General features: G+C 40.6%; 1 protein-coding gene across 1 annotated transcript; it reads right to left on the bottom strand.

The window, feature by feature from the left end:
• Positions 1-1079: 1079 nt before the first annotated feature.
• Positions 1080-16325, bottom strand: nrbp1 (nuclear receptor binding protein 1). The gene is made up of 18 exons (XM_066697390.1): positions 15779-16325; positions 12946-13212; positions 12613-12735; positions 10632-10733; positions 10211-10300; positions 9143-9183; positions 8473-8567; positions 8141-8224; positions 6547-6605; positions 6283-6381; positions 5880-6012; positions 5681-5771; positions 5391-5441; positions 4535-4670; positions 3983-4036; positions 3395-3458; positions 2742-2797; positions 1080-2309 (listed from the first exon to the last, which is right to left on the bottom strand). Exons 2-18 carry the CDS (start codon positions 13159-13161, stop codon positions 2214-2216), a joined length of 1590 nt encoding a protein of 529 aa, XP_066553487.1. The 5' UTR covers positions 13162-13212; positions 15779-16325; the 3' UTR covers positions 1080-2213.
• Between the last annotated feature and the right edge of the window lie 4089 nt (positions 16326-20414).

The raw sequence follows: 20414 nt of genomic DNA, 5'->3' as shown, positions 1-20414 counted from the left end.
AATAAATACACAGAGAAAATAAGGAATAAATGAATAAACAAATATCCATGGATTGATTGATTGATTTATTGTTTTTTTTTTGTGTATTTTTTTTTACGTTTTTGAATTTCATTGAAATGTTTTTAATTCATAACATGCACCAAAATGCATGTTACTAATGTAAAGAATGCGCCATTAAACAGATGCCTATATAAATCCCAAGGCAACTTAAGGGATAGCAGATAAGCATGTCCTACCTACAAAAATGTATGATTTCGTTACTCAATTGTATGGTGTGGTTAATGTATCACATTTAAGACTAACATTGTTTTGATGTATTTCAGCAGCCAAATTCACATTTTATTGTACTCGTATATTTAGGGGCATCCATCCTCAATAAGCATCAACAGCTGCCAGAAAGGGAAAACAAACTGGCATTATTTATAGAGCATTATCTGGTATCATTCAACACTGTAAATTGTGAGAATAAAGGACATTGTACTGTATGTTACAGTGAACCATTTTACACCTGGCTCAACAGGCAGTATATGATATGAAATGTATGCCCATGCCAGGATTGGTTGTGGAAGTTTGAGCCAGTCTGAGCTTGACTTTATTTTATCTAATCTTCATGTAATAAAAATATAAAAATGTCTTCTGTATCAAATAAAGGAAAAATTACATTTGACAAGACTAGACAAGTTATATTTTTTCCCATTGTTCTGTAATTGATTTTCAATTTAGATAACGGTTAGGAATAGCTTTGGCAGTTAACTATGACTTCCATCAGTATCAGGTTTTAGTTAAATCTTTCAGTCATCTAACCACACATTGATGCCTTTGTCCTTGTCACACACTGCCAAGAGTTCTACCAAATTGAGCCCTGCGTCCCACACAGTCTCAGTGCTGGTCTCGGTCAAGAGCATCACTAAGCTGTTGTACATTTCAATCTGGCTTCTCAGAGATTCCTGTGATGAGGAAAATGACCAAGAACCCTAGACACAGAGGACTTAGCTCTTTCACAATCTGAATTCAACAACTAATAAAGTACACAGGTAACAAGGTAACATAATATATAAAAAAATCACACAAAACAATACCACAGTTTGAAGATGATGTATGTTTCAGATTCACTTCAAGAAACAAAAATAAATAGACTCGGCTGTGTCTGGCTTAAGCAGTTACAAGATGCGCCCAGCAAAACAAACAATATGGAAACAGGCCCTGGAACAAGTTCCTGGGAAAGGGAACAGCAACTCCGTCAACATCCCCCTCCACACCGCGTTTTCCTTACTGAATTCTAGGTCTGCCCTTCCATCGTACGGTACATTACAATCAAACGATGACACTCGTGCCAGTTCAGACAGCAGGGCCCGTTTTCACAGTAACCTGCCTCTGCCGTGTTTTGCTCATAGGCCTCCCCATAGCAACACACTTGAGCAGGATTTGAAATGGCTCTGAGAAGATGCAGACATTCAACAAAAGAGCAGCCCCATTGAATCGAAAGTCAACCAGAGAATATGGGGAGTTTTTGTAACAGACTACTTCCCTACTATCTCTTCTCTAAACTAATTGATCACCCCCCAACCCCCACACAAACACACACACTTTCCCCAGTGCTGGCTCAGACTCAACGGGACAAGTCCAGTGGCTTTTGTGGAAAGAAAAATGGTCAACTTTGCTTTCACCTTAAAAAAAGTACTACAGGAAAATCTTTATTACATGACAGTGCTGAAGGAAAAACAAAACAAATGTGTCAACAAAGGTGGAACTGGCGAGTGAAATCTTGTGGAAAAATAGGAAAAACAAAATGGTAGACTAAACAAAATAAAACCCACAAAACCAGATTACACACCTCATCCATTTTAAGAAAAAAAAATACAAACGCAAGACCATGCATTTTGTTGGCAAGAGAATAAAAAATAAAGAGCAAGAGAATGTGCTCGTGTAGACGTGTATTACATACAGCATGATCCTGCAATACAGGTAGATCAGAGAGGTTCAAATACAGATGGTAATACTGACGATTGTGTCTTAAATATACAAGCAGACGCTACACTGAAACAGGAGCCACAGCCCCGCCCCCCCCTCGGTTCGATCATCGGGATCACAAGGTATCCTTCTAAGTCACTTTCGGGGTTTCAAAAGATGCTTTGTCGCTGCGATATGAAGTCCTGTGCTGCGAGGGAGGGCTGTGGATCGTGGAGGCTGCTGTCCGTGGCGGCGGCAGGTCGCTATGAGGACACGGTCACGGGGTTGAGGGAGCCGTTGCGGTTGTAGAACTTTGTAAAGGCCTCTTCGAGAACAGAAGTGAGTCGGGTCTGATCCACCTGCAGGGGGCGAGAGGAGGACAATCGGAACGGGTGTCAAACAAGCAAGAAGATACATGATGACAGAGAGAGAGGAGAGAGATTTCTCCTCCATCTGCTGCACATCCCAGCCTTGATAGAAGACCATTGAGCAGTGGAGGTTTGACGTGATGGAAGAGACCTCTACAAATCTCCCACTCAAACTCAAACAAAACCGTTTCCCCAGCAAAACTCATCTCCTGTGTGCCAATGCATAACCTCCTTAAAATGCAGGATTTTGGATCATTCCTGTGGAAAAAAAGCGAATGAAATGCATATTTTGCTGGTGAATTTATGATTAAGCTTTGTTTTTTGGGTGTGCTTTTGTTCTTGGAAGTAATTTATTTCACAAATTCCTCCTAACAGCTGTCATTTTGTGAATGTTGAAAGGTTTTATTTCGCACATCTGCTTACCTCGCTAATGAATCCTAGCTGAACCAGCTCCACCGCCAGCTCCTGCACATTCTCATCTGGAGGCGAGATTTAGAAAACAGTGCGATGAAGGAACACAACACAGCCTAGTGGGACCACAGGGTCTGTCTGAAGAGTATTTCTGTGGTTTAAATGCTCAGAACTTGGGTCAAAGTCCCAAAGATGATTCTATTGTGTGACCTTTTCTTGAGTTATTAATGAGATGGGGGATTTGAATAGTAATTTAACAAACCTACATCTGTTGGACCTGATATGTAGGGAACTGGCAGTGGACAGTATTAAGCAGGTTTGATATCTATCACCGCCAGATGGTCCCTGACTCTTGGAATGTCAACAGCTTCCTACTAGTGCTTTACTCGGACTAAAGCATGTGTGCAAAGTCCAAAGTCTCAATATGCTCGGATTACACAATACCACCGCACAACACATTCCTATGGCATTTGTTTTTCGTTGCAATTATTCTGTATTCTACTGATCACTGAACAAGAAAGCCAACCCAGAGTTTGAAGAATAATAGTTTAAAAAATAAACCTTGGGTATAGGATTACAAAAGTGTGGATTCTACTACTGTGGAGAATCTGGTATCTTCTTGTGGGGGAAACAGACCTGAAATTTAACAAGGAAACAGTACTTACTGGGCAACAAGTCACAGCTAAGATGCCGGTTTAGCTTGTCTTCCAGTTTTAATAACAATGTTAGCTGCAGGGAGAGAAAGACAGAGAAACTGAGCGTTAGGAGAATGGAAATCTATCATTCAATGTCATATCTGTTTAGCTGGTTATATTTGGTGCTTTCAACAACATCTATTATATTTAGCCAAAGCATTTATTTTACTCCATCTAACAGCATTGCTTTGTCTCATCAGCACATGATAATTAATTATAGTTTATTATTATTATTATTAACCAAGCTGTATAATTCCCTATTTGTCTGTGAAAATCAACTTTAACCTCAAGTATCCATTCAGATTTCTTTCAGTCTTTTTAAGTCAAAATCTGTTTTTTATTTTTCCTTTTTAAACATGTAGCTCACTACAAAACAAGGATTAAAGGTCTTGCATAAAACCCACCAATACATTTTGATATACTTTGCTGTAAATATTATAAAGTTATTATATGGATTACTAAAATGTGTTCAGAGCAGTGCGTGGCTCATGTGTACTGCAGATTAACAATGGACAATTGTAGATTGTATTTAGAGAACCAGGAGGAACAGAACATTACATGGTGTTTAGCTCCTTCTTCCACTGGCTCGATATTACACTGCATTTGAAGAACCTGAAACCAGAAAGGCAACATTTAGCTGAAGACTGTAATACTCCCGAATCCCCACCCCCCCCACAATGTTGTTAAACCCGTTTTTCATTCTCCATTTCACCGAGCCATTGAAATTAACCAAATCTTGAAATTAACAATTTAATTAAGCTCTTGGCCCACTTCTCTGAGTATACATTTGCTGAATGTATAATCCACCTTTATCCCCATAAAGCCTCTTTAACTGGAGCGCTGGAAATTCCTCCTTCTATTGAAAGGCCAAAGACAACAGCTGCCAAGAGGGATCAAGATTCCCCGAAGAGCTGGAGTCTCAGAGAGCGCATGGAGAGCAGGGGCACACATCGCCCTTTCCATTGACACACTGATAAAGGGGGTTGGAAACATCAGGCCACGGAAGGCTTAGGGGACTTCCTTCAGAGACCTCTGCTGGTTTAGCACCATGTTGTGTTGGGTTTTACTGGGCCAAGTTAAGGGCTCCTGCACGGCGACAGCGTTTCTCACCTTCCTCATCTCCAGTTCTGCCGGCTCTGGGGTGGGAGTCTTGACAGAGGGGGGAACGATGGGGGATTTCACCGCTTCCTGCTGGGGCTGCTGGGGACAGGGCATGCCAAACGCCGTGAGCGGGTAGATCCCATTCCTGTTAAAGAGAAGCATCCATGACTGGAACAACAGGCAGCAGCTGGAGCCACACGGAGCCGATGCATTTGGGAAAACCGGAAGTCGTATGCTTAATCATGTCAGCTGTGTCACAGTCGCAGATTTGTCTGAGTAGAAGCGTTCAAATTTACATGTGGGACACAGGAGGACAACCAACATGCAACTGTAACTTCTTGAATGATCAAGAAAATTGCAAGAAACCAGAAGAAATAGGTTCCAGAATTTAGAATAATGTAAACTGTGGTTCAGATCATTTCAGAATTAAAATAGTTTTTTCTGTTTTTGTAAATTTCGCCTGAAGATATAGTGTCCAGAAGACGGTTTGAATCTCAGAGGGTGACAGTTTTTTTTTCTTGCTGGTTATGTCCTACCAATATTTGCCAATTCCTAATAAATAATGACAAATCTCACGTGTCTTGGTGTCTGTCCCACCAGGTTGTCAACCAAATTTCCTAAAACAGAGGAGTGTTACACTCGGACAACTTCTCCAAGCTGAAATATCGCTAAGCAATATTGTTTGTCAATGCTTACAGATGCCCTCTAGTGGCGGGAAAATGGATCACTGAACGTCTGATTGGAAAATGTGCAGGTATCTGAATGTAACCATGACACTGCTACTGTGAAAAGATGTGAGTGACTTCTGAAGACCTCCACAGAAGACTCTGTATATTTGCCCAATGGGTTACAGCCTGGCGCTTACCTGACATCTTCTAAGAACTTATCCAGCTCAAGTGCAGGAAATTGAGAAAGCCTAAAAGGGAAGTATATAAAAAAAAAAATTGTACATGAACCATAAAGACAAATGTTTAAACACTGAATCGGTTATCTTCATTTAACAAATGATTTAATAACTTGGCATTCTCTGTGAAGAACCTCAGTCCATTCGGTTTTCAAATGATGAAGTTCTGCAGTCATATTGACTCTTCTCTACGCAGTCACACAGCCTTGCCTGTCTGAAAAGCTTAGTTTGAAACCACACGGGACACTCACTTTAGCTGCACCCGATCCTTGGTCTCAGCGATCACCAGGTTTGGGTCCATGTTTTTGGTAATTTCTTCTAAAGCGTTTTCAGGAATCATATCTACAAGGGGAGAGGAAGAGAGCCATTCATCACACCAGGAAGGGAGATGGTCTATGGTGGGGTTGTCCTGCAGGCCGGGCTAGAGCCGTGTGGAGGTGTTCTACTCACGCTGATGGCTGACGATGCAGTGAGCGGCCAGGAGCTTCAGCAAGGGCACTTCGAACAAGGCCTGGTGAAAGAGCAGCTCCTTGGCCGTGGGCCGTCGGAATGGGTCCGCCTCCAGACACTTCTGAATGAACTCCTGCAGCCGGACGCACAAAGAGACGCGTGCAGCCTTCGTTAGCTCAAAACAACACGCGTGCCACACAATCACGGTGGTGGTTACTGATTACCATGACAGCAGGCAATTTAACAACACTCTAATCTTGCAGTGTTCAGCCTCTAACAAGTTTATTCCTGTTAAAGAGATACCCGCTAACTTTAGACATATAATAGGATAAATAATGACTAATGCAACAGAAGTACACAATTTTACATTTTTTGGGTCAGTCTTAGACACACACACACTTACTCTTTGCAAGGTATCCTCTAGGGACAGAATGGCATTGTTTATAGCTTCCTGCGATACGTATGAAGACTCCCCGTTGCTCTGGATTTCGAGAACAGCCATCTGCAAAGCAAATCAGCACATTTACAATTCAAATACATATGGCTAGAGATTGTGTAGTGTACTGCTCACAGAGTTATGTTATTTTACTTCTACATTACTATTTAAATGGTGTCACAGAGACTAAGTCACTTAAACACGGACTCATATATCAGTTTGCTCGCTTACCTCCAAGGCGCACATTCCAAAAGAATATATATCAACAGCTGTCGTGACATCTGCGACCGCTAAAGACAAAGACAAATACCGATTTACCAGAATGCACAAGCAATTCTTCCATATCCCATATAAATGAGACGTTTTAATTCCTTAACAAAAACACAACTAAACAAAAAACATGCCTTGCATAAATATTTATTTATTTATTACTCCTCTGGTATGAACCTGTATAGCTTTGAAAAATATACTTGTGGCCATTTCCATGAAATCCGACTGCATGCAATCTGAATGCGTTCGATTTAGTTGGATTTCATGAAACCCGAACACGTGAAATCATACGATTTCATTGAGTGAAATCGTGATGCAATCGCACGCTATATAAAGGGCGTTTGGGAGCGATGTAAATACTATCTGTATAGGCAGATTTAGTTATGGTACCTACCCTGCAGTTTTAGCCATGCTGTACATTGTGGCAAAAAGAAGACGGGTTCACTCACTTCTACACACTTTGTTGCAGAAATGAATTAAAACAATACTAGTTTAAGTATTGAACTTTGCAAAAATATATTTGTCCAACATATTTGCATATTTGTTGAAAACCTAGACTTTAATATTTTTGTGTTATCTAACACTGATGGTTTTACATAGTTTCATGTGTGCATGTATTTATACAAAACTAAAAATGATTGTTATAAATGACAAAGTGCTTTTTTTCTCTAAACGGGTACACTGCACAGTCAAAAAACACAGATGAAACAAGTGTTTATTTGCGGGGTAATCGCTCAGTGTCCACTCAATCTGACCACAGTTGTAAGAAGACACTTGTAATGCTATACAGTGTGTGTGTTTTTCAAACACATGAAAGACTGTAGACTGTAGGTGAGGTAGAGATTGCGACTTGAACTTGATTTGCGTTTATGTAGCTAAAATGCAGTAGGCATATTTTATACATATATTTGGGAAAAGTCATGAACGGGTAATTCAAATTAAATCGGTCAAACTAACCAGACCTGTGCTTCTAGTGTGTAATTATAAAGGCGAATCATACAAGATAACACCGAAAGCGACAGTACAGTATCTGCGCACAAACTGCAGGGTTACAAACCGCTTATGGGAAACTAAACTTTACATTTAAACTGGATTCGTAAGGAAATGTTGAAGACAAGGAAAGGTTTTCTTTTATGCTTTTCTTACAAGGGCAGTGTGAGTAGTTTACAGTTTTGCTCTCTGACTGGATACTTGTCCAGGGCGATTTCATACGATTTCATGAATATAGGACTCTGATTTCTTGAGATTTCAGTGAAATTTCAAGGAAATTGTGGGCCACATTCAGATTGCTTGCAATCAGATTTCATGGAAATGTCATAGTGTATCGTGGCCTTTGGGATTAGAACTACAGTTTTACATTTAAATCACTACAATTTCACAATCCCCTGTGTATTACCAGTGTTGGATTTGGAAACAGCAACAATAGTACAGTTATGCCTAACTCTGGAAACCTTTCGATCTCCCCAGAAATAAAGAATACAATAAACTGCATGAGTCACTGTGGGACGCACAGATTTAAGATTATAAAAGACGACACTGATCTCAAGGCATTTACCTCCATATTCCGGTGCAAAAAAGTGCAAGTTCTTCTGTTCTTCTCGACAAGTTTTGACATGATTATTGATCGTATCAGGAGCCACTAATAAATAAGAGTAAAAATTAAAGTTAAAGAGATGCACCAGCCCCCAATTCTTACTTTTTAACCCATTGTAAACCACAGACATTGTTCAGGCTCGAATATATTACACCAATACAGGCCTCAGTATGTGTCAGGCAGATGCATCATCTTCCTGCTGATCTTCGGCAGGCTGCACTGGACTCTTGCCCTGCAGTGCCCTCTTCCTGCTGGCACCCTTACTTTACTGCCCACCTGCTAGTCTTGCCTACCTGAGCCGATTTTGATGAGCCCATTGTGCTGGATGAAGATTGTGTCACAGGTGAGGTTGCCATGGATGATCGGGGGGTCACATGAGTGGAGGTAGCTGGGGTGAAGTGAAAAAAAAAAAAAAAGAGGAAATCTATATTTATTTATTTTTACAGTAAAACTATTTTATACACTTCCCTTCAAGAATACTGAATATAGAAGCCTTTTTTATATATACTAGAGAAGACAAGCATACAATGTGATAATTAAGAGAAGCTACTTACACTATTGGAGAATGATTCAAACAGGTAATTTATTTAAGAATATGAGACTCAAATAATAGCATTGTTATTAAAGGCTTGGGGCGGCAAATGGAAATGCTGTCACTTTTTGCATAGATATTACTTCACACAATCTCGAGTTGCTCTGTCTGAAAGGCACAGTGTGTAACTGGAATGCAAGACGACAGCCTTTCACAGACACCCTCCCGCCCCAAGGCCATTCATGTGGAGCTAAAAATAACACTTCAACATCTACTGCAAGCTGCCACAGAGGGAGCCGGTAAAAAGAAGTGATGGCTCCATTTTCCTCCCATTTGCCTTCCAGAACTGTTTCACGAGCTCCCTGCACCCCCAGACACAGCAATGCCATCCACAGCGACAAAGGCCGTCTATCTGAATGAGGGTGACTGACCTGAGAGCTGACAGGATCTGAGTGCACCACCGCTTCCAAGCCTGGGGAAAGGAAACAAAGGGTCTGAGTGCTTGTTGTGCACTACTGTACTAGAAGCAGACATTATAGCATACAGGAAGGTAAACAACAATCCCCTAAATTGTCAATGTGTGTTCCTAGAGTTTAAGGGTGTTATACACTAACATGCTGAGGGCAATAGGCTACTTAAGGCGACAGCTATAGATGCTATATTTCATAGTTAAGTTAACTTATAACGAAGGCAATTTATGACAGTGGACACTGGGCATTTGCAACCAGGCCTTCAGAGCTACAGTCATCACTTTTTTGGGGACCTCTCCTTGACAAAGATTAATTAAGCAAAAACACTGACACAACCCCACTGGATGCTAGATTACGTGACTATAGGAATCAAATCGTGTTATTATTTGGTTGTAAATTATAAATAGTACATTTTTTTTTTAGTATGAGTTGGATCAAAATACATTGAAAGATATCAGATAATCAGAACTCAAGAAGAAAGCATTGCTTTGCTTCAGTTGTTTCTTTTAAACAAGATACAAAAAATAATATGACATCCTAAGGGCCAAGCAAACTATATGCAACTTATTCTCAAAGAAACAAATATTTTTAGACTTCCTCCTTTTCAATGTTTTTCTTTTTGTGTGGAAGGCTCAACTTTCAATCTACATGGCTTGAGACAGCAAGCTTATCAAGTTAATATAATAAACGATTTATATTTTCTTCTCAAATAAAAAGGCAAGCTACCTCTTAATCATATACTTTTATGCCACTGAATCAGTCATTTGTTTTTTCTGTTATTCCTTGTGTTACATTAGTAAAAAATGTAAATAATTACTTTAACTGGCCTGATATTTTAGGAAAAATTATACTTCATTTGCAGAGGTCTTGGCCAATTGGAAACCTACTGCAGAATGGCACTATGTATTGGACAGTTTGGTTAAAAGCTTTTAGTTAAAAGACTGTTGCTGTGTTACTGTACTTAATTTGCATCGGAAGAATAAACATACAATCCTACGTAAATACACGGGCCAAAACAAGAGCACTTACCTTCTCATTCATAGTCTTATGATTTTTCTTTGTCTTCTTCAGAAACTGCTTCAAGCTTCCTGAAGACATATATTCGGTGATGAAAATGACCTGGAAGAAAATATTAAATATGCCATTTAAACATTCCCACTTAAGAGTTCAACTGCTCCAAGACGCAGCTAAATATCCTGGCTGATGGACCACAGGTTAGTCCAAGCCTGATAAAGCTCCCAAATATTACAGAATTCCCAAGATGGAAGGCTAATCCAGATCCCAACCAACCCTGTTCCTATTTTGCAGATGCTAGTGTCCTTGCTTGTGTCAGTGATCTCATTATAAACATTATTGTATCGCTGGACAATTCAAAACGATACAAAACAATCAAATAATAATAAAAAACAGGCATGCACAAGCCATGTAATGTATAGTGTCCTATACTTACTCTGGCCCGGTTTTCTTTTACATCTGCCCAATACTTGTGGAATTTGACAATATTCAGGTGCTCCAGCTGGATCAAGTTATCAAAAACTGCTTTGACCTTCTCCTGCAAAATAAAAGTGGAAAAAAAGGAGAAATGTAACTTGTTAGTATAGAAAGATTTGACTAATTTCCTTATTTCTTGCAACTTCATTTAATCAACAAGTCCTGATGGCCAGATACCCCCTATCACCTTAGGAAAATCCAACCTGGCCGAATTTATGTGCTGACCTGGTATCTGTGTGTTTGCTATGGGTTGCTACAACACAAGTGTGGGAAATGTATCCATTCAAACAATACAAGGAATGTGCTGCTAAAACTCAAATAGCTGAAGACGCGATAACATAGTTGTGACACAATTCCTCCAAAAGAAAATGAAAACCATGTATACGGGTAATTGGCGAAACAATAACACACACATTTATATATTTCCATCCTGACAATTTTAACACTACTTAATGTACACATTGCAACATTATAATGATGTATTCTTTTCACACAGGCATTTCAAAAACATTATATAGTGTTTGACTTGGGTCTTGTCAAAACCGGTCCAACCACTTTCAGCGAGTTAATTGTCAATGGCGAGTGAAAGCTGACAACACAATACGCCACATGGGGTTGAGGTAATCCAAACAGCCAGGACTTATGTAAACAGCACACTCGTGTAAAAAGGATCAAACGAAAATGAGCAGAAGCAGACAGGGAGGCTGAAATTATAATGACCTCATAGGTGAGTCCCTCCCAACTGGCTAGCCTTATCTTTCTAGATCACAGAGGTCTGCATCGGCTTCCTTCCTGGCTAGAACACATCTGAAAGGTTTTTTCATTTCAGGCCCAAGATTCACAAATCGGGCGCAAATGATTCTCTTCAACTGGAATATACTCCTTATGAGTTTTACAAAAAATGACAAAAAAAAAGCCACCACCTATAGTTTAACCTCTTCACTGCTGGTGTAACATTCCCCATGCTGAAATATATTGTATACGTTTTATGAGTGACCTACATAGGACCAAAAGAAATGTCTCCCTCTCACTATCTATCTATTAGATCAGGACATATAGATGTTGGTCTGTTATATCATTTCATAACACTCAGGAATTGTGTTACTAGGTCAAAATCATAATGTTTTTGTTTGTTGGAAAACATATACCAGCTCAAACTGATCAGCGGAATGCAAAATCTGGAAGTAGGGTTTATCCAACCATGTATGTTGATTTTGAAACCACAGTTCCAATAATATCTAGATTTTGAGAACACAAATATTTATGCTCCAGCGAAAAGCATAGTGTTCCTGGGGCTGGAGTTCACTTTAACCACAAGGTGACTAGACCTGTTCTGAATTTCAAAATACCACCACATGCTTTGGCATGCACTGCTGTACAAAAAAGAAAATACTTCTTGTTCTACAACTTCCAGTTTTTACACTTCTTTTCCTGCTTTTGGTGATACTGAATGTCAAATATACCTTTCCGACTGAAATCTGTAAAGTGTCCCGAGCTATAAATCACAATCTTAATTTCTTTCAAGACTGAATGAAGTCCTCCTGATCAATAGGCATCAATCTAATATATTTGCTGAACTAAACTCTTGTAATAAACAAATCTTATCACTGCATAATTTCAGAGACACAAAACAAATACACTTGACCGAAACAAGAACAGGGTAATTTCATCACCAACCTACAGTAAAGACTGTATGAGCGATGTGTCACTCAGTTATTCCAAGAGTAAATCCCGACCAAGAATGTACTCTACATAACCAACTGTAAGCCAGCACTCAGGTAGAAGTAATGCACTACAATAAATTGGTCCCATATGATCAAACAGAAAACCTAGATTTTTTGAGAAACATCTCCAAGGTGACAAATACTCTGGCAAGTCAATCTGAGCAACTAAATCAACTGACAAACTGTGTGTCTGGAGGTCTTGGCGCCGTCTCCTACCTCTTGTAGTTTGAAGTTCTTCCTCTCGGAGAACATGACCTCATTCCACACCACTTCCACTCCCTCCTCGGTGTCCATGGCTAGGTAGGCACTGTCGATGCCAGGTACATTACGCTGATTCACCTGCACAAACAAGACAGAAACACAAAGAGAGTTACACGCCGCCTGATGATTAAATAAAAAGGATTGCTCTACAAATGTACCCTTTTGGAAAAGCAAATCTTGCTTTTATGTTTCCATTGGGGGAAAAACAAAACAAACATACATTTGCACAAGTCTCAACACACTAATATTAGTCATGGCTATACTGATATTGGACTAGTAAAATCGCACCTCCTCCCTCCGTTTCTGCCACCGTCCACAGGGGCTTTCCTCCAGGATCTCTGACTCATCCTCGCTCTCTTCTTCCTCATCTTCAGTAGCTGGCGGACCCTGGGCCACAGCCGACACCGGGGGGGACATGGAGGAGACTCCCTGTGTGGTAGACATGGACTCCGGCTTCCCCTCCATCCCAGAGGCTGGACCAGACTTCCCGTCTCCCTCAGACATGCCTCCTCAAAGGATCCTGGGTCTCACACAACCCTGTTCTGGGCGAGTGCGCTGCAGACCACAACAAAACACAAGGTCAAAATGTGTTCAGCTGCAGCAGAGACCCCGCTCATCCAAACAGAATTTTAAAAAGTGAAAAACGTTTCACTGGAGGTAAAATAAAAACTCAGTTTGGGAAAAACTAGCTTTACTGACCAAGCTTGGATTCCACAGGCACTGCTCTCAACTAGGGTTCAGCAGACAAGACTTCCAACTCACACAATCACATAGCAGAAACTAGCTGCTCCTCACCTACTACAGTTATTCAATATGTGACGAAAAAAATAAAAATAAACAAAGCTTTTAATTAATTAATCAAGACACACCCTACCATTTTTGTTTAAACATAGCAAAGATATCCTTTCACATCACTAGTTTACATTAAATAAGTAATAATGTTGATGGGTACCATTACTATTGATTAGAAATCCAGAGGAATGTACACATTCATAATGGAATCCAATTTTCAGTCTACACTATTTCTTCACAGTTTCTGATTAAAATTCTCAGTAGATTCAGAAGCATTTAAATGTAATTGTTCTCTTACAAATGTATCTTTATGCTTCAAACACAGCTTAGCTTACATGCTACATTTAGTCAGTCAGTCATCAGAACTTCCCCCCATCCCCCCCACGCTGCCTACCCTAGACTCACAGCTTGAGGGCATTGTTTTGGATTGCAGCTCCTTAAATGCCAAGACTGACTAGTGAATTGTTTTGGAGCCCAACATGACGTGATTGCAACTATGGCATCATGAAACAATCAATATTATTTATTAATTTACAGCTAAACAAGAGGATGACATTGTGATTTTATAGCAACAGCTTTACAAGAACATATTTAGATGTATGGCTTATTCCTGGCAGCATTATTTATGATATTCGTCACTCTGCATCTTGTTGAAAACCTAATTATAACATAAGGTAATTGTAACATCCATATATTATCCCAATGACCCCAGCATCTTGCATGGCATGTCTGACAGCAAGAGCTCTGCAACAAACTGGGTGCTAGAACAGGTCAGGAGAAGGGCTGTGTTGCCACAGTAACAAGACTGTTACAAGAAAAGCATCAGACAAAAGAGCATGTATAAAAAGAATTAACAATGCAGGGAGATGAATTTAAAGTGACCACAGCTGCCTGTATTTGGGGAAGTTAAAATGGGACATTGTTAAGAATCCACAGACCATATTATGACTGTACAAAACTGCTTACTTTTTGGCTAAATTCTCCATGGGCATTAAGTCATTTCAGTTGTCAAAAGGAAATGTTCAGACTAAAAAAACTTTGACCGTGTCAATTGGGTACAGAGGGACCAGCGCCAGGATCACAAAAAGCTAGCCGAGTCAGCTCAGTTTAGCTATTAATCCTACTTTAATACTAAACACAGTATAACTGGCAAGGGTAGAAGTCTGGGTTACACTGGAGCACTTTAAAGGTGGCTCCAGTGATAACAGCCAGGTTATAATACATAGGCCTACTTAACTTTCAATCCAGGGCACTTGACTGAACCTGCTGTGGACAAATGTCTGGATATACTTTCTGCTGGTCACTATTGTGAGGCAACATTGTGGTGAACATTTTTAAATGTGGCTTTAATTTGGTAAATGTATGCCTTTCCCTATTCAGCTGTAGCATTGAATATATGTAGTTATTTAAGTGTGTACATACATATAAGTTATATATGAAATATATATGAACATATTGAGATACAAATTATACTACATAACAGGACCCCTGCCCCTCAACCCCAAGATTGAACTCCCACATTTGCCATTGACATTGACAGTCTAGGTATTGAGACTCCCAGTAATAAAGCATTTGCGCTTCTGCTGGAGGGCAGTGAGAGGCCATGATTCAGGGATTTGACTTCAAACAGGTTCCTCTTCAGATATGCCAGGTGCTTCTGGGAACTAAAATGTTACCATATTATCCCTAATGAACATAGACCTCAAAGCAAATATCCACAGTGTTCAGTGCTTCTTAGCATACCAACTGCTGTATTGTTAATGATGCACTAGTAGTAGAATTGTTAATAATAGTTTGATCAATAAAGTAAACACCCATTGCCACATACAGACAATACTGAATGAATTACAGATGCATACAGGACATGCTGCACCTACCCATGTGCACGTCTCGACTAGCAACTAGTAACACGCCTTCTTCCTGCCGCTCCTGCTTTGCAATAATGTGCTCACGCTTGTGTAGCGTGATCTGCGCAGATCTGTGCGGCTCCGCCAATGAGATCGGCGGGATTCTGCAGATCTGCGCAGAACTGCGGAAATCTGCGCTCCAGCAAGGCGACCTCGGGCAATTCGCCAGTCGAGTCGGTCTACAACGAGCATGGCCCACTTTCCAAAACGGGATGTGGAAGTCGAGTGTCATTTCCCCCACTTTCTATACTGAGATACGACATCCCGTCAGTGAGGCAACTTCTCGGAGCAGATTTGCACAAGGAAGATTGACATGCATCAACTTTTCCACAGCCGTCTACATGGGCAGAGTACAAACTTCCAGGGGTTTCACTTCAAATCAACTTATACAATCCGTATATAGGATAAAACAGAATAATTACCTTATGCTTAAGGGTCAGGCTGGGTGAGCCCGGGTACGGTGCCCGTCTCTCAACGCAGGCGATGACGTAGAGGCTGTCAAGTCAGCTGCGATGACGCGCAAGGAAGAGGAGACACAGACCCCGGTAATAATTGTGCCAATGTCTAATAATGACAAAACAACACACACACGTTGCTTGCGACTCAGTTAGCAGGAGACGTCCGGTCCAGAGCTTCAGGAGCGCCGAGGCTGCAAACTGGATCAGCTGATGGCTTTCAAGTAACACAAAATGTGACAACTACCTAAATCCTATGCGGTCCATCAGTTGGTGCGGAGCGATCTCATGCACTCGGCAGATAAACCACCACTACAAACTGCGGCGCGTCTAGACTCACAAAGCTGTTCTACCCACGACTCAGTAGCGAGAAAATAATTTCCCATAACCACTGTTTTAATATGGCTTTCGGCTAATAATAACAACGCCTACCAAGTCTGATAATGGCGCCGGGAAACGCAGAGAGGAACGACATTCACTCACTAACTTCATCACGGCGTACACTGTTTTCTTACACACGGCGTGAGAGGAGACGGACGCTCGCAATGACCAATCGTGGGCCGCTGAGTTGGGACTTCTGCGCTGCGATTGGTCGAAGGCCTCCTTGCTCCGCCCTCTTTCGCCCCCAGCTCCGAGGAACAGAAGAGACGCAAGAGGCGGGCCCAGGTGCCAACCATAGATACGGAATCACTAGATAGGTTACATATACAAGCTCTATGAGGGGCAGTACGCAAGCCGGTGGCCATATTGCTTAGGGAGAGTAGTACAGTGCCTCTACAACGCCAACAAAAAGAAGCGGATACAAAACAGGTGTTTATTGTTGTTTATACATTTATTTATAACAGTACACATGCACAACTACAAATATTTAGTGAAAACATTTGGTTCAATTACACAAACACGCTGTCATTGAAATTAAATTATTATCCGATTAAGTGATTTTCATAATAATTGAAAAACATGCCTTGTCGTACGTGTTCATCATTCCCTGTTTATTTTACATTGGTAGACATACATCAATTGATTTGGTTATACTTTATGAGTCATAACCGTTGGAAGACATAACGTCCATTTAAAAATACACACGAAACCATTCTTCACGCAACACGATACCTAGGCAATATGGCGCCGCTCTTAACATACCACCATGACGTATGATCTCCTCTAGTCATTGAATCTCTGTGGTGCCGACACCGAGGCGGATGGGCGCATGAGAAAGTATGAACAGGCCGCCATGTTTCAGGGACATCACTGAGCCGACCCACCGCCTGTTTTAGTAGGTGCTATACTGTATAGTGCAAAATAACAACAACAAAAAAAAACATTTCGGACGAAGTGAAAAGGAGGATTCAATATCATTATAATGTGTTGGCAAATCCAATTGTTAAAAATCAGACCAGACGGGAGTTTTAATTGAAATAACCTCCTAGTAATAATTAACACCAAGTTCAAGTATTGCTTTATTTCTGTGTAATGCAACTAGTAGTTATACATCGAAGATGGTTTCATTGTGCCTATATTGGTCTATATGCACCCTCTGTCTATACCAAATTAAGCTACTGAGCAAGCATTTCCAGTTTATTATATACGAGTGTTTGCAATAATATATATATATATATATATATATATATATTCTGGTAGTGGTCCTATAGCATAACTGCCTAATGTGTGTTATTTAAGATACCTTTACTAATAATAATAATACCTGTCACAATGTGCAGTGAGGGAAAAAAGTATTTGATCCCCTGCTGATTTTGTACGTTTGCCCACTGACAAAGAAATGATCAGTCTATAATTTTAATGGTAGGTGTATTTTAACAGTGAGAGACAGAATAACAACAAAAAAATCCTGAAAAACACATTTCAAAAAAGTTATAAATTGATTTGCATGTTAATGAGAGAAATAAGTATTTGATCCCCTATCAATCAGCAAGATTTCTGGCTCCCAGGTGTCTTTTATACAGGTAATGAGCTGAGATTAGGAGCTCTCTCTTAAAGGGAGTGCTCCTAATCTCAGCTCGTTACCTGTATAAAAGACACCTGTCCACAGAAGCAATCAATCAATCAGATTCCAAACTCTCCACCATGGCCAAGACCAAAGAGCTGTCCAAGGATGTCAGGGACAAGATTGTAGACCTACACAAGGCTGGAATGGGCTACAAGACCATCGCCAAGCAGCTTGTGAGAAGGTGACAACAGTTGGTGCGATTATTCGCAAATGGAAGAAATGCAAAATAACTGTCAATCTCCCTCGGTCTGGGGCTTCATGCAAAATCTCACCTCGTGGAGTTTCAATGATCATGAGAACGGTGAGGAATCAGCCCAGAACTACATGGGAGGATCTTGTTAATGATCTCAAGGCAGCTGGGACCATAGTTGCCAAGAAAACAATTGGTAACACACTACGCCATGAAGGACTGAAATCCTGCAGCGCCCGCAAGGTCCCCCTGCTCAAGAAAGCACATGTACAGGCCAGTCTGAAGTTTGCCAATGAACATCTGAATGATTCAGAGGAGAACTGGGTGAAAGTGTTGTGGTCAGATGAGACCAAAATCGAGCTCTTTGGCATCAACTCAACTCAAACAGCCGTGTTTGGAGGAGGAGGAATGACCCCAAGAACACCATCCCCACCGTCAAACATGGAGGTGGAAACATTATGCTTTGGGGGTTTTTTTCTGCTAAGGGGACAGGACAACTGCACCGCATCAAAGGGACGATGGACGGGGCCATGTACCGTCAAATCTTGGGTGAGAACCTCCTTCCCTCAGCCAGGGCATTGAAAATGGGTCATGGATGGGTATTCCAGCATGACAATGACCCAAAACACACAGCCAAGGCAACAAAGGAGTGGCTCAAGAAGAAGCACATTAAGGTCCTGGAGTGGCCTAGCCAGTCTCCAGACCTTAATCCCATAGAAAATCTGTGGAGGGAGCTGAAGGTTCGAGTTGCCAAACGTCAGCCTCAAAACCTTACTGACTTGGAGAGGATCTGCAAAGAGGAGTGGGACAAAATCCCTCCTGAGATGTGTGCAAACCTGGTGGCCAACTACAAGAAACGTCTGATCTCTGTGATTGCCAACAAGGGTTTTGCCGAGTCGAAGGGGTCAAATACTTATTTCCCTCATTAACATGCAAATCAATTTATAACTTTTTTGAAATGTGTTTTTCTGGATTTTTTTGTTGTTGTTATTCGGTCTCTCACTGTTAAAATACACCTACCATTAAAATTATAGACTGATCATTTCTTTGTCAGTGGGCAAACGTATAAAATCAGCAGGGGATCAAATACTTTTCCCTCACTGTAAACCTGTAGTCATCTGCCGTTTATGTGTATATCTCTGAGTATAAATATGCGTACATGTTTGTAATCTGTGGGGAGTCACAGTTTTTCATCTGATTTAGGCCTGTGTTTAAAAAGTAGTTTTTCCACTGACATCGCTTCATTTTAAACTGCAGCCAATCGCTTGGAAATCACTGTGTGTCCCTTTTTATCTAACAATACATCACATCCATCCCAGTTAATTTATTAAAGTTGAAAAAGGAGGATCATAGAGGGGGAAGAAACTATCTAATTTAAATTATATGAGTTATCATATTAACTCTATGTGGCTGGCAGTTTAGGGGCTGGTGTGTATGAACTCTCAGCACAGTGTAGGACAGGAGAGAGAACAGAATGGTCTGCTATCAAACTCAAATATAAACTGAAATATAAAACCCAGCTATTCCACTCATGCAACATGAAGAGTAAGGTGATGGGGGTTTGACTAGATGATGATTATTTTAATTGTACCTTAGTGGAAACCAATTCTCTCTCCAGAACAACTTTTGTTCTTTGCAGATTCTACAGAAATTATACGGATCACACTGCGTCCACAGTAATGAGACAGAAATGTAACTGTGTGCTTTTGTAAGTCTCCTTTTCAACAAATACTTTTTAATTTTCTCTTGTAAGTAACTGCATTATAAATAAATGTCCGGTATTTACCAGTATGGATGACCACCAGGATTTTTCAAATGCATATTTTAAGTAAAGAACACCACTTCTTTAGCAACACATTTTATATTTGACATGTTTATTTCCAATGTACTGTATGTAAAAATAAATAGTTTTAAAATGTATGAAAGCCTGTGAGCCTCTTTTGTCTCCATTATAAAGGCTTGTCTCTTTAAAAAAAGCCGGCCTCTCTGCTGCTTTTCAACAAGCTTGTTCATCACTTTTTCACTCTAATAAGATAACTGTAAATCAATGCCATTGTTCAATGGTCATTAAAGTCTCTCCCCAATGTGTGGCTGTCCTTTGTAGCTGTCGGTTAACACAAACTGCCGTGATGGAGTTGTGTAGCTGCAGTAGCACACCCTTAAATGGACCCCCCCTCCTCAGTCTGAAATGAGAGCAGTGGTACACGAGTACAGAAGCTTCATCGGATTCGAGATCCTACCGCTGTGCTGACTGGACTCAGTAACCCAGGAACACGACTCCTGTGCAGGGCCTGCTGTACCGGCTGAGCTGGTCTCTGTACAAATATCCAGCCTTCGAATGAGAACTGGACTGTGCGCCTTTATCAATTAAGCAGAGGCCATAATGCCAGTATGAAAAACACTCT

The sequence above is a fragment of the Amia ocellicauda genome, chromosome 1 (genome assembly GCF_036373705.1).
Source record: "Amia ocellicauda isolate fAmiCal2 chromosome 1, fAmiCal2.hap1, whole genome shotgun sequence".
NCBI classification, from domain to species: domain Eukaryota; kingdom Metazoa; phylum Chordata; class Actinopteri; order Amiiformes; family Amiidae; genus Amia; species Amia ocellicauda.
Note: the sequence above shows the minus strand (reverse complement) of the source record. Positions and strands in the feature narration are given on the sequence as shown.